This window comes from Mya arenaria, chromosome 4 (assembly GCF_026914265.1).
Source record: "Mya arenaria isolate MELC-2E11 chromosome 4, ASM2691426v1".
NCBI lineage: Eukaryota > Metazoa > Mollusca > Bivalvia > Myida > Myidae > Mya > Mya arenaria.
The window spans coordinates 56,419,019-56,431,673 of record NC_069125.1 but is presented as its reverse complement, the minus strand read 5'-3'; the positions used below and the strand labels follow the sequence as shown (position 1 = coordinate 56,431,673).

General features: G+C 33.9%; 1 protein-coding gene across 7 annotated transcripts in view; it reads right to left on the bottom strand.

Moving 5' to 3' along the window:
• The window catches only part of LOC128231144 (phosphatidylinositol 4-phosphate 3-kinase C2 domain-containing subunit beta-like), a 54,531-nt gene extending 44,770 nt beyond the window's left edge, over positions 1–9,761 (bottom strand). For 3 of the 7 annotated variants that reach the window (XM_052943593.1, XM_052943595.1, XM_052943594.1), the window contains exons 1-11: positions 9,465–9,760; positions 7,486–7,570; positions 6,952–7,279; positions 4,448–5,423; positions 3,941–4,014; positions 3,320–3,468; positions 2,705–2,843; positions 2,250–2,361; positions 1,827–1,891; positions 1,271–1,340; positions 15–220 (exon numbers count right to left, since the gene is read on the bottom strand). In XM_052943593.1, coding sequence (XP_052799553.1) covers positions 15–220; positions 1,271–1,340; positions 1,827–1,891; positions 2,250–2,361; positions 2,705–2,843; positions 3,320–3,468; positions 3,941–4,014; positions 4,448–5,423; positions 6,952–7,279; positions 7,486–7,546 — 2,180 coding nt within the window. In that variant the 5' untranslated portion in view covers positions 7,547–7,570; positions 9,465–9,760. Of the gene's footprint in view, positions 1–14; positions 221–1,270; positions 1,341–1,826; positions 1,892–2,249; positions 2,362–2,704; positions 2,844–3,319; positions 3,469–3,940; positions 4,015–4,447; positions 5,424–6,951; positions 7,280–7,485; positions 7,571–9,464 lie in introns of all 7 variants that reach the window. The other 4 variants (XM_052943597.1, XM_052943596.1, XM_052943599.1 and 1 more) reach the window with 2 other exon arrangements.
• Between the last annotated feature and the right edge of the window lie 2,894 nt (positions 9,762–12,655).

The window sequence follows — 12,655 nt, the reverse complement described above, 5'->3', positions numbered from 1 at the left end:
CAAACCCTGCCCACCTGCTCCTCTGTATGGTGCCATATCCCCCGTCTGAGTGTTCCAGAGTGCTTGATTTCCTTCCAAGCCCCGCCTTCATCTGTCCAATGAGCGACTCTACACGGGTGAGTGCCTTCATGATGTCGATGGTCTCGATCTTAGACAGGATGTTACACACGGCCTTCACTGACTGTGACAGTGACTGGAAGTGAACCTCGTCCACTTCATCCTGGGGTTAAGGAGAATTTTATATTTGAGTTAAAAGTAAACGTGAAGGCAACACATAGATTAAAACAGAGTGCAATATCTATTACATAGGCAAAGGCATACATGTAGTGTTTAACAAGTAACATTTCATAAGAAAATATCTTAAATAGGTTAAATAGGTTATTTTGACTTTTTGGCAAAAAGAGTTTGCACTGCAGTGTGGCGATTGTTCAGAAGATTATTAAACTTAACAACATGATTTACGACATTGTTTTAACTTTAAAACATGAACTTTTTGATAATATGCTTATATATTTAAATAAAATTAGTACAGCTGAAGGTTGTATATAATTGTGTTTGAAATATTTTAGATAAAACATGTTTCCATTAACCTTCAAGAGCAATAAAGATTTGACATTAACCTTCAGGAGCAATAAAGATTTGACATAAACCTTCAAGGGCAATAAAGATTTGACATTAACCTTCAAGAGCAATAAAGATTTGACATTAACCTTCAAGAGCAATAAAGATTTGACATTAACCTTCAAGAGCAATAAAGATTTGACATTAACCTTCAAGAGCAATAAAGATTTGACATTAACCTTCAAGAGCAATAAAGATTTGACATTAACCTTCAGGAGCAATAAAGATTTGACATTAACCTTCAGGAGCAATAAAAGATTTGAAAGTTAACAACGATGACATTAACATTGCTAGCTTTAACAAAGTTCTGAACAATGTTGGCTATTGGCATTTTTAGCAATGATGAATTTTTGAAGGCATCCATTCATGAAGTGCTGATAGACTGACAAAATACAGCACAAAATCAATAATACAAAGGCACAGCTGATTTCATCTTTCTTACAAAATGTATAAAAGTTATTTTATATTATATTCTTCATATTGTATTGTATTCTTTAAGAACGTGCACTTTAACTTTTACACATAATGTTGTTTACTGTCTGCAATATCTATAGTACAAGGAAACAAAAGAAATTTAATAAGAGTGCAACATCGTATATCAAATAAATCTGTCATTAAATAGACATGAAAAAGTAACGGCAACCAATACTTTAAGGACGGAGTCTGTGATCTTCTCTGCTTCCTTATAGAATGTCTCCATGAGAATCTCCAGGGCATCTCTAAAGACAAATATTGGCATATCTTATTGACTGATAAGAAAAACAGAAACAGAAAAATGCATTTCAAATTCTTATCGTCCGATAAATGTATTCATAAACCGAACATTTAAAGCAATTTTGAGGACCCTAGATGATGATAAGTGTGGAAATAAAAAATTACAAACGCATCCAAAATTAATTCTAAATATAGCCAATGCTGCCATAATATTTTTCTCTCCAAATTACAAGAAAAAAGGGAACAGAATATCAAAAGTTATCTCTTATTCAGAATATCAAAAGTTATCTCTTATTCACAATGTGGATAGATTGATTGTCTACAAATTCCCGAGCCAGAATTTTTTTTTATTTCCCATTCAATATAACATCATGCAGTGCGTTTCTGCAAAACTCTGCAGACTTAATATTACATTTCTTCATAAATACAATCAGTTAGTGTCATTAATCAATTAGCAGTCATGTGAATTCCTGGTGGCTAGAGTACAATACCTGGTAACTTCTGTGTCCCTGACATGATCCTGGGGGAAATACAGCTGCTGGTTGTCATCATCAATCTATCAGGCAATCAGAAACAAGAAAACAGTGAGCACAATTTCTCTCTAACAATACCTGTTTAAAAGTAAAAAAAAAAAAAATGTAATTATTATCAGTATTACAAAGATGAAACATAATGAGTCAATTGTTTAAAACTCTTTTAAGAAGTAATAGAAAATAAAAGTTTTCATTTTTTTTAAATATACACAAGATTCGATTAGTGTTGTTAGATAAGAGTCTTACTTTAAAATAAATTCAAATATGATCAACTGATCAAAAAATATTGAATTGCCGTTAAAAATTGAAATGAGCAAAAACATCTTTGTTAAGAAGAATTAAGATAATATCAAAGGCAAGAATAACAATGCCCTAACTTACCGTTCTCAAAAATGTGAGAGCGACATCCTGTCGCCTCATGATTCGGAAACTAAGATCATCATCCATCTTGAGGCAGTCGTGGGTGTATCCATACTTGGACAGGGGGTACTCGCTGTTGGATAACAGGAGACTTTAGTTTGAAAAAAAACTCATTTAAAAGATCACTTTATCAAAGTTTTACTTCGAAGTCATTTTTTTCAAATATTTTTTCTCTAAACCTTTTAAGACTTGTTAAATTCATGTAATGTGAAGCCATGTATTACAAGAAAAGTGATGAAAACAAAAACTGCATGTAAATAAAGTTCAAATCTTATCTTATTTTTTTTGTCAATTTACATACTGTTATAAAAAGGGAGTTAACATTTTTAAGGAAGATGACAGCAGAAACTAGAAAATTTACCTGGCCATCTTAATTACACAGTCATCTTGTTTCTCTTTAATGGCCTTCAACTTACTTGAGTAAATATTCGGAACGGCCATTAACTTTGAGGATGAAGTCTACACTTTTCAGTGTGTCTGTCATGTGACTAGGGAGGTAGGTGGAGAGACAGCTGTGTAACACATGGTTGATCACATGCTCCACCAGGCTAAGTACTGGAAACATACAAGACTTATAAACAGGAGAAACAAATGGACAGTTCCAGTTTTTAGGTCAATTTTTAAGTCACATTTGTGTCTATTGTTAGGGGACTATGTTTTCTTTTCATTGCCGTTCATGTATATAAACTACTCACACACAAAGCAACATGCTCTATTGTGCAAACAATGTCAACCAATGATCACGTGATATCCTAGGGAAGTTATTGGATAATCCCTCAAGTAGTTGTAATTATATTGTAAATATACCACTGTCCATAAATTGTTGAAGATAAATTTGAGTAAAAAAGTCCTCGTATAAACTGTATTTTATTACTTTAAATCAATTCAATTTTTTTATATATATCTTCTTACTGACTATAAATACAGCAATCAATCTTCATACCGAGTCAAACTTATGCTTCTCAAAAGACTCAGATCTTATCTTTATTTTTATCTGAAATCTATTACCACAGTTATGAGACCAGTATTACCATCACTTGTGAAGGAGAAAGGTTCCTCCGTATACTGTGAGTGTACTGTAATCTTCACTGACATGTGATCCTGCTGTTTATCACACAGTGGAGACACTATAAAACCTAGGTTTGTCTTCAGGTCTGTTGACTTGAACTCATCCTTAAGTCTGAAAAGCAAATCATGTAAAGTTGTAAACAAAATCCCTTCTCACTAAATAAGAACAAGGCCAGCTTTTGGATAAATGCATGCTCTCTAAGTATCACTTTTAATGAGACAGACTGAAAGCTGATATTGGAGAAGATCACTTCTGACATGCAATGAATCATATTTAACAAGCCCATAAGTTTGACGTTGCCTATGAAACTATGACTGAAACATGTGCTTTGCTTAACTCAAAGTGGTGATTATTTTTCCAAATGCTATAAGAGTTGAAGAGTACTAAAATAAGAAGAGATGGATGGCAGACAAAGCAACACTTTATGCTCCTTCCTTCTTGGAGCAAATAAAAACTTGTAACTACAATTGTATATAGTATCCAAAATTGTCAACTATATATCCAAAGACTTACACACTTGTAAAAAGCTAGCAATTGTGGCAATTTAAAGTGTTAAAATGACAAATAGTACAATGAATCTTACTCAGCCACCATTTGGCAGAAGCAGTCAGATTCCTCATCTATGTATAACTTCTTCCTCAACCGTTCATGAGATACCTGCAAGTAATGTTTCTTGTAAGTAGTACAAGTAAATAAAACAAAGCTTCAATGCCATTATAATGTTGATGACGTAATAGAGTTTAATAGTAACTGTACTGTACAAAAGCAACATTTAGGAGTTTCATCAGATAAGATAAAACTTAAGATTTTAGATATGAAGAAGAGTAAATGCTATAAGGAAAGTACATACTAAAATAATATTCAGGTTTCCAACCCTGGTATATAAACAAAGGCAAGATTGTATTGTTAAATGTAATTTAGACTAAATTTAATAAAAACTCATCAACCAACCAACCAACCTGAACCAACCTGAACCAACCAACCAACCAACCAACCAACCAACCAACCAACCAACCCCATCTTATAAATTATAAAAACACAAACAACACAAATCTATTTATAGTCAAAGTTGTAAAACTACAGTTTGTACCATTGAGTCGTTGGGCTCAGTGCCTTTATCCAGTATTGCCGACACCTCTGCACCAGTGATCATGGTATCAGCCAGATCCTCTGCCTCACTGCGATCGTATGCGGCACTCTCATCGAACGTGACCCATTTGTCTCGATCCGTGCTCACAAGTTCTGCATCCTCTGGGGGCTTGGCAAAGAAGTAATTAGAGGAAGACATTGAGGACGAAATAGATGCTGTCCGACCTTTCCTATGTAGCGGGTCAAAATATTCAAGAGAAAAATACTCCTTCTCTTCTGAAGTCATTACACCTTCAAATCCTAACTGTATAAGATCACTGTTATTGCGTCGGTGGGTTTTCATAAAAGCATCTGATATATTTCTTCCAGAGTCCATTTGTTCTTGCTGATCAAAGAAAGCATCAGCATTCCCCCAGGCATCAAAGTCAACATTTGGCACTAAATTAAATCCATCAGCATTTTGTGTCACATCTGCATTTTGTGATTCAGTATTACTGGCAGGTTTTGCTGCTCCAGCAAGGTCCTGTGGTGGAAGAGTCATGCCAGTAGGTACTACAGGCCGTTTCAGTGATGGATGCAAATTTGCACCACCAGAAGTAGATTGTGTCCCAGTTGATGCACTTAATGATGTCGGCGGCATGTTTGGTATGCCAGAAGACGGTGGCTGCAGGACTGGAAAGCCTGCCGAGGGTGGTGGCATGTTAACAGTGCCACTGTAGAAGTGGTTGTTCTGAGGTGCAGTATGTCCAGCAAGGTTATACCCTACAAAATTCTGGAAGCCCTGTGGCTGTTGGAGGTATGGGTTATTAGGTGTGGTGGGTACGGATGTGGACCCTGTCCCCAGCCCCCCTGCTGCCATCTGGGAGAGGGAGTGGTCCCAGCCATAAGGGGATGGCATGGAGTTACGCTGCGGCATGGCAGGCCGTACGCCCCAGCCTCCCATAGGTTGCAAAGTAGAACCATCTCTTTTTAACTCACTGCAAAAAAGAAGCTTGAAATGCAGCATTTTTTTAGCAAACATAAAACAAATCATGTGTATAATGAACGAATTATCAACAAGGAAAAAGTGATGCTACAAAGACAATTTAATAAATATTTAGTATAAGTAGCAACCGTATTTATACATATCACAGAAATCATCAGAACTATTTGTATTATACTTCTTTCAGGTACATTTACATGAATTAGTTAAAAATTAAAACAGGTACAGTAGAGCAAGATTGGGAAATTCAATGGCATAAAGTGAGGTTGTTTCCATTGTTGCAAAAAGACCATTATTTAGCTTTGAGATGTATACATATAGTTATTTATTCTATTTTTCAATAGAATCATGACTACGGACTAAAAAATTCTTAAACAATAGATCCATTGCAAAATTAACTTCATACAGTAAAAAAGGTTGTTTGTAAATTAAGATCACATCATAATTTCATGTTTTTCAATTTGCAGTTGCTAGCATATAAACTAGCTTGCAAAAGACTCAAGAGAATCAGTGAAAATGACCATATTAAACAAACCTCTAATTAGATGTATTGCACACATGTGTATTATGTTTTCATCCTACGAGGACAATATGCCAGCATATTTAGCTTTCATATTGATTTTACAATGATTGTGAAACAAGTTAAATTACAACATTAACTTTAATCACTCTCGTTGGCATGATTAACCGGTAATGCGAGAGTGTGGTTTTGTGCTGTGGGGAAAACTGGGGCGCCCGGATAAAACCCACTTGTCCGGCTTGGTGAACACAAACCCAACTCACATGCCCCCAAGAATAAAGTGATATTTGAGACTTGAAATTGGACCTTGGCCACAAGTCCATTTATAAATTGCAACATTTTTTTTGAAAACTTTAGACCAATGACATCTCAGTGGCAGAAAATGGGAAATCATTTTCTTTTGAATGATCATATAAACAAATCTTCAAGGCTGCCAAAACTTGTGGACAAAAAGAATTAACCATTCTATAGTGTTTTATATAAAGTTTTATTGTTGCATGCCTTACTAGTCTCCACAGTAATACTCCAACTGCAATTAAGTCAACAGTAAACTGCAAACTTTAACATTATACAAATATTAAGTGGTATGGCTGCATCTGTATTTTATAAAGATGTTGGTGAAAATTAAAAGCTTGATTCTCAGAAAAATTGGTTAAGATTGGTTTATTATAATTTATTTTACATATTAGAAAATTCAGTGACAAAGTTTCATAGCATTATACGCATGTTTATATGTTTAATCACCAAATATTTGACAGTTCCATTTTATAATGCATGCCCCATTCCATATCATAATACTGAAAAATCTTTTTTTTGGGCAGTTTCTTTAAAAGAATATGATATCTTAAATATTATTTTCAGTAAATTTTACAAAAAGTCAATTTTTATAATACTTATAAAGCCTTCATATTTTACAACTCTCGTACATGCCATAAATTTCAGCTAATATATCTCTTCAAAATTGCCAAATCTTACAAAGCTACCGGTAACAAAGAAATCAAACCTAAAAGCATGGCTGATATCTGGATAGATATTTGAGCCAGTCCCAGGGTCAGCAGGTTTGGCCTTTCCAGGGCTTGAAGAAGGTGGAGGAGGTGTTGCTGAGAAATCGAGCCCATGCAGGTCACTGAGGAAGCCAGACATTTGACCAGCTGTCTGGCCCTGGGTTTCACCGCAATCACCTGGTGGTGACAGAGAAATCAATGCAGGATCCCCTGTATTGAAGTTGATGGTATTCGGCCTGGATACATACACAGAAGACTGGCCCCGAGGGAATGACTGTCGGTTAGGTAACTGTCCTGCTCCATCACCATCTAAAGGCCGCTGTTGAGCTAAAATAGGACAAACAAAAGAAATTTAACCAAAGAAATTTAATACTTTGATGCAGATGATTTTGATGGTTTTGAGGCCAGATAAAGATTTGTTTGAATCTAGTTTTCATGTTATTAACTAGCTAGTTATTTGTAAAATCAATATTTACTTTATGCAATAGGGTTTAAGTATAATTATTTGTCATTTGTCTTAAAGTATACATTACCTCGTACAGATGCCGAGCGGGGAGGGATAGGAGGAGGAAACTCTCCCCCAAACCCACTCATCTCTCTCAAACCAATGCAACACTTCTAAAAGAAAACATATATTTACAGAATGCAATTTCAACTTACATATATGTCTATGTGAGCATCATTAAATCCGGAGAAAAAGTTAACCTTGATGATCCGAAAACTTTATATTAAGATTTTAGATGCCTGGATCGATATTGCCTGTTGGTGCGAGCAGCCGTTTACTTTAGTGGAGAAGAATATTGGTATGTGAATTGTAATTCACATTCACTCAATCATGAATAAATTAATGCAGTTTCTTAATTTTTCTAGCTTTATAATGTGTTTCAAAAGTAAAAAGACTGTTACTACATGGATGTTAATTTTCCAAACTTAATCATTAGGGTTGCAACAATATAACGGAATACTGATAAATATAGGTAAAACTGGTTGAAAATATTGAACTACAGTATATTGCTTTATGCTCAGCTAATTAGATAAAAAAATATCCTATCAGAAAAATCATCAAAGGTTAATGGAAATTGCCTGTAAAATGGAACATTATAAACTTTATGTTGATATTCCATGTGTTCCAACTGTAGTACACATCTGTGTTACGCATCTGCGTTTCAAAACAGAAAGCATATTCCTTGTGTCCGTATAAAGTGTTGAAAGTCTTATTCTTTTAATAGTCACAATTGCTTTTCACATTTACAGATACATTGATGTTTCATGTAGAAAAACATTCCTAATTGAACAAAACATACTAAACAGTTTCATTCTCATTATGTTCAGCTACATGTATATGACAATGATTTTCTGCATTTTATTTTTTTGAGTTTTTTACACTGTTTCTATATGTTTTTTTGTTAAGCCAAACCTTGTCCAGGTGTTGGTCAACATAGATCTGCAAATGATCGCTCACTGCGCAATACGGGTTGTATGCACATGCAGATAAGAACACATGAAAAAAAACCAACAATATTGAACTAGTTTGTATTTCACCCATACAGGCAGCAGCTGCTGACAATGTGTACATGGAATACAGACTTCACCATAATTTGTAAATTGTTTTCAATGTTTGATGAAAAAATTATATTTAACAATAAAGTGTCCTGGTTTATCAGCTTATTCTGTATTCATTTAATGAATTATAGGAATGCATATTGCAATATACTACAATCTTGTTTTGGGCACACTGATGCAGCGCTTCTAAAAATAGAGTGTCTTATGCAGCATGTTATAAAATAACAATGTGCATGTAAGGGCACTTTGTTCTTCCTGATCATTTGTTTAAACTTGAAAGCAACAAGCACAAAACAGCAAGTTTTATTGAGAACACTGTTTTCTGGTCAAAATTTCACACCCACCCGAAAACTAGAGGACCAAAATGTTCAGTTGTCCATGCAGAAATAAGAGAAAAGTTGTGCCAACACTAAATCACACCACAGATTTTGAGAAGTCATCCAATACAATGAATTGTACTCCGGAGCCTTCTTGTAAAAGATGATGTATAAACATTACAAGTGAATATGATTATATGAATAAATGTTCTGTTCGCTTCAATATCTTCAAAGTAGTTTTGAGAAGTTATTAAATTACATTTGGTGATTCACCTTAAACACAATATTGCAAGCACATTTTGCTGTTCACATCCAGCCTTCAAACAATGTTATATAATATACTTACTAAGATTGAACAACTACTCTAAACTGCTAAATCTGTAACTTTGCGTTGGTTCGAGTTTGTTTTCGTACAATTTCAATTTCTGAATCCATAATGACATGTTCACAGCCTCATGTTTCTGAAGTTTCCCCTTAATTTGACATCAATCTAGATTAGAATTAATCGTAGCTGTCCCGTTGTTGCAGAGGGCCGAGTGGCAAGGTCTGACTCGTAAGTATCAGCATCAGCAGATCAGAGCAAAATGATTCAGAATGATTAATGATTAATAATGTCACACTAGGTAAATTACCTTGGTTGAATGTAGAGCAAATTGAATTAAGTAAGGTAATTACTTTGACAAGCAATGTTTCGTTGAGTGTCAATACATTGAAATAAGAAATGGGCGTCCTAAAACTTTATTTTGTTCGGTGATGGTTTACTTCCGGGTATTTCATACTATCGAATAACAGCGTTGTTATCGACAGAAGAATCAAATAAAACGCCTTCAGTTTGTTACTCCCGTTGATTTAAATTAAATTGTATCCCTTTTGAAATTAATTAAACGATGATAATAAAATATGCGAAAATTATGGCTTTACTTATTACATGATAATGTTTTGAATGTCGACAGCGACTTTTAAATTCTAACTGGTTGTAGCCGCACCTTTCATGTAGGCGTACGAAAGTGCTGACCAGTTAGATGACGATATATAAGTAGAGGGATACTGCTGACCAATTGCCGACCATATAGATAAAGAAGGAAATCTTTACTATTGAGATGATATAGAGTTCTTTGTTTAATCTAGATTTAAATATGTACTCTTTTAGCCAGGATACTTTGTTGCTTTAAATCACGGTGATGATGCAAAGAAGATTCTTTCCGTCCACATTTTTCATTTGCTGGTTCTATCCGGCACCGACGCGGATTCTAACCGTAAAATCGCAACAAAGTTCAGTACATCTCAGCATTTTCTTCGCATTGTTGCTGTTATCGTTTTGGATTTAGGAAAATACCTTTATTTTAAAGAATGACCATATTATTAGTGAATGTAAATCTATTTTTATTTAAGGGATGTCGTGTCAAATTAACCAAAAAAATGAAGAAATTTCACATGAAAATCGTAGGCGACGAGCAGAAACGGTGTTTTTTGTTTTTATTTTTGAAATATCACTTATTCTAACATATTATATTAACGCACAGCAGTTTTATCCTTAGAATCATGCTTCAAGTTAAACTAAATTCATTCAAAACACGGCAACGGAATCTAGCGTTTGTGGTCACCGGATTCTACTGGCATGTTACATGTTATAATATTGTTTTGGAGTCTGTAAGTAGTTAAAGCTAGAGGATTGTGTGTGTATTTAGTAAGGGTATACTCCGGAGTAGGGGTGCTATGTATATCAGGTTGCCTTTAACACAGAAACAATTCTTTAGTCTTAGTCTGATACTTAGAAGTGTATTTAAGGTATTAGTTTTACTCACTGCTCATTTGTGTCGCAAATATGGCATGAGTTCTATATTCATATACATTGTTACTGTAATTATATAATCATGATGCCTTTTCCTGATATAGGAAACAGCCATTAAAAGGGAAGATAAATTAAAATTATGCAAAATGAAAGTAATAAATAAAAGTGCGTTATTGTATGTAGGGATGAAATATTTTAGTTTACAGATTTCTATTGCAATGTAGAAATTGTACAAGTCTCGTGCATGCCTTTATATTTGCCCGTGCACATGCGCATGCGCGAGCTTCTAGATTCTCGTAAAAAAGTCAATTAATGACTAAATGGATGGTAGTTAAAACTGATCAACAATTGGTTTCTTTTCAGGACTTTTGTTAATTAGCATTAGTTAATTAGTTAATTAATGTCTATGCTCCAAAAATAACGGTCTTGTTGCAACAATCGAAACCAAACAAAAAAATAATCATTTGTTTTCAGGCAACAGCAAAGAAGCATTAAGTTATTATTTACTTTAAATTGTATAAGCAAATAATTCTCAAGACTTTATAACTCTCATATGTGAATTAAGGAATTTGGATTTTGCTCCATATTTATTCATACAAGACGATCTAATCCCGTATCTTAAGAGTAACAAGTAATTAGTATATTTTGTTGTTTATGTCATTAGAATGCCTGGGAATGATATACGTGTTGATTTGATCTTTTTTTCCGGCTGAAAAAAAAGCATATCAAATCCTGGATAGAACCTGGTGCGAGTGTCAAAATATATCCGGTGCCCAAATTTCTATACAACTACTCATAAAAGATAGAATCCGGAGCTCCGCTGAACCGACAAGCGAGGATTTTATTTCCACTTTTTATCTCAAAGAGTATTTACAGAAGCAAGAAATTAAACTACCTACTTCGATACCTTCTTTGAAAAGATAAACGTTATTATCAGGATGTAAATAGCTGATAGTAAGAAAATATTATGGTTCCGTTTGCATGCTATTTGCTGTCAGAATTATGATCGCTGTTTTATTATCATTAATTTAGATGAATAAAAAGATATGGGGCTTTCATTTTTGTGTTTGTTTGTCGATAGTTGATGGAGTTATTCTTTAGGTTTAAAATCACAAACATAATTACAGTACTTGTTGTTATTTTCACCGATTTACATTTCGGCATTCCACTTTTTAATGTAAACACGACGGATAGAATCCACATCGGTGCCGGATAGAACCCGAAAATGAAAAATGTGGACGGAAAAAACCGCTTTGCATCATCACCGTGTAAATCATTATTACAATTTTGCTGTATTTTCGGATTTTTTTTACGTGAATAAGTATATATTTCACAATTTTTGTTTTGATATTATTACTATCATATTCGTTGCAGAGAGATTGCCATATTTAAATAAAATAATAAAATAGATAAGATTGCATTTCTTAATACCGCACGGCTTAATTTGCCGCAGCTAAAAGAAAAGCCAAAGGTTTTATAATGTATCCAGTAAAAGATAAAGTAGTCTCAAATGAGTAAATCTTCTCCACGCAAATTTTTGAGATATATTAAATAAAATAATCCAAAGTTCTTCAAGCAGCAATAATATTAAATTGCTGATGTTGTTTCAAACACTTTTCTAAAGTATCAAATTTTACCGAAGATCAATTTAATAGTATGTTAGAAATGATACTTTGAATAACCAACTAAGCAGCTACACCTGATGCCATTTTTCTTCTACATGCCATTATTCAAGACGTATGAATGAAAAAGGCAAAGCTTTGGTGTGTATTTATTGATTACCAGCGAGTTTTTGTGATACGGTAAATAGGTATGCATTTATGGATAAAGTTAATCCAAACAGGTCAAATGTTTTCATAATGACGTACAGCTATGTGTTAAACTATGCTCTGCTGGGGAGATTTCTCTTTTTTTATGTAACAGTCGGTCAAAAAGGAGAACACCTTTCTCCTCTTTTATTTATATTGTTTATAAATTATATCTTTGAAAATTGAAATTTTCAAGCATTTACTACTACGGATTTAGAACTTT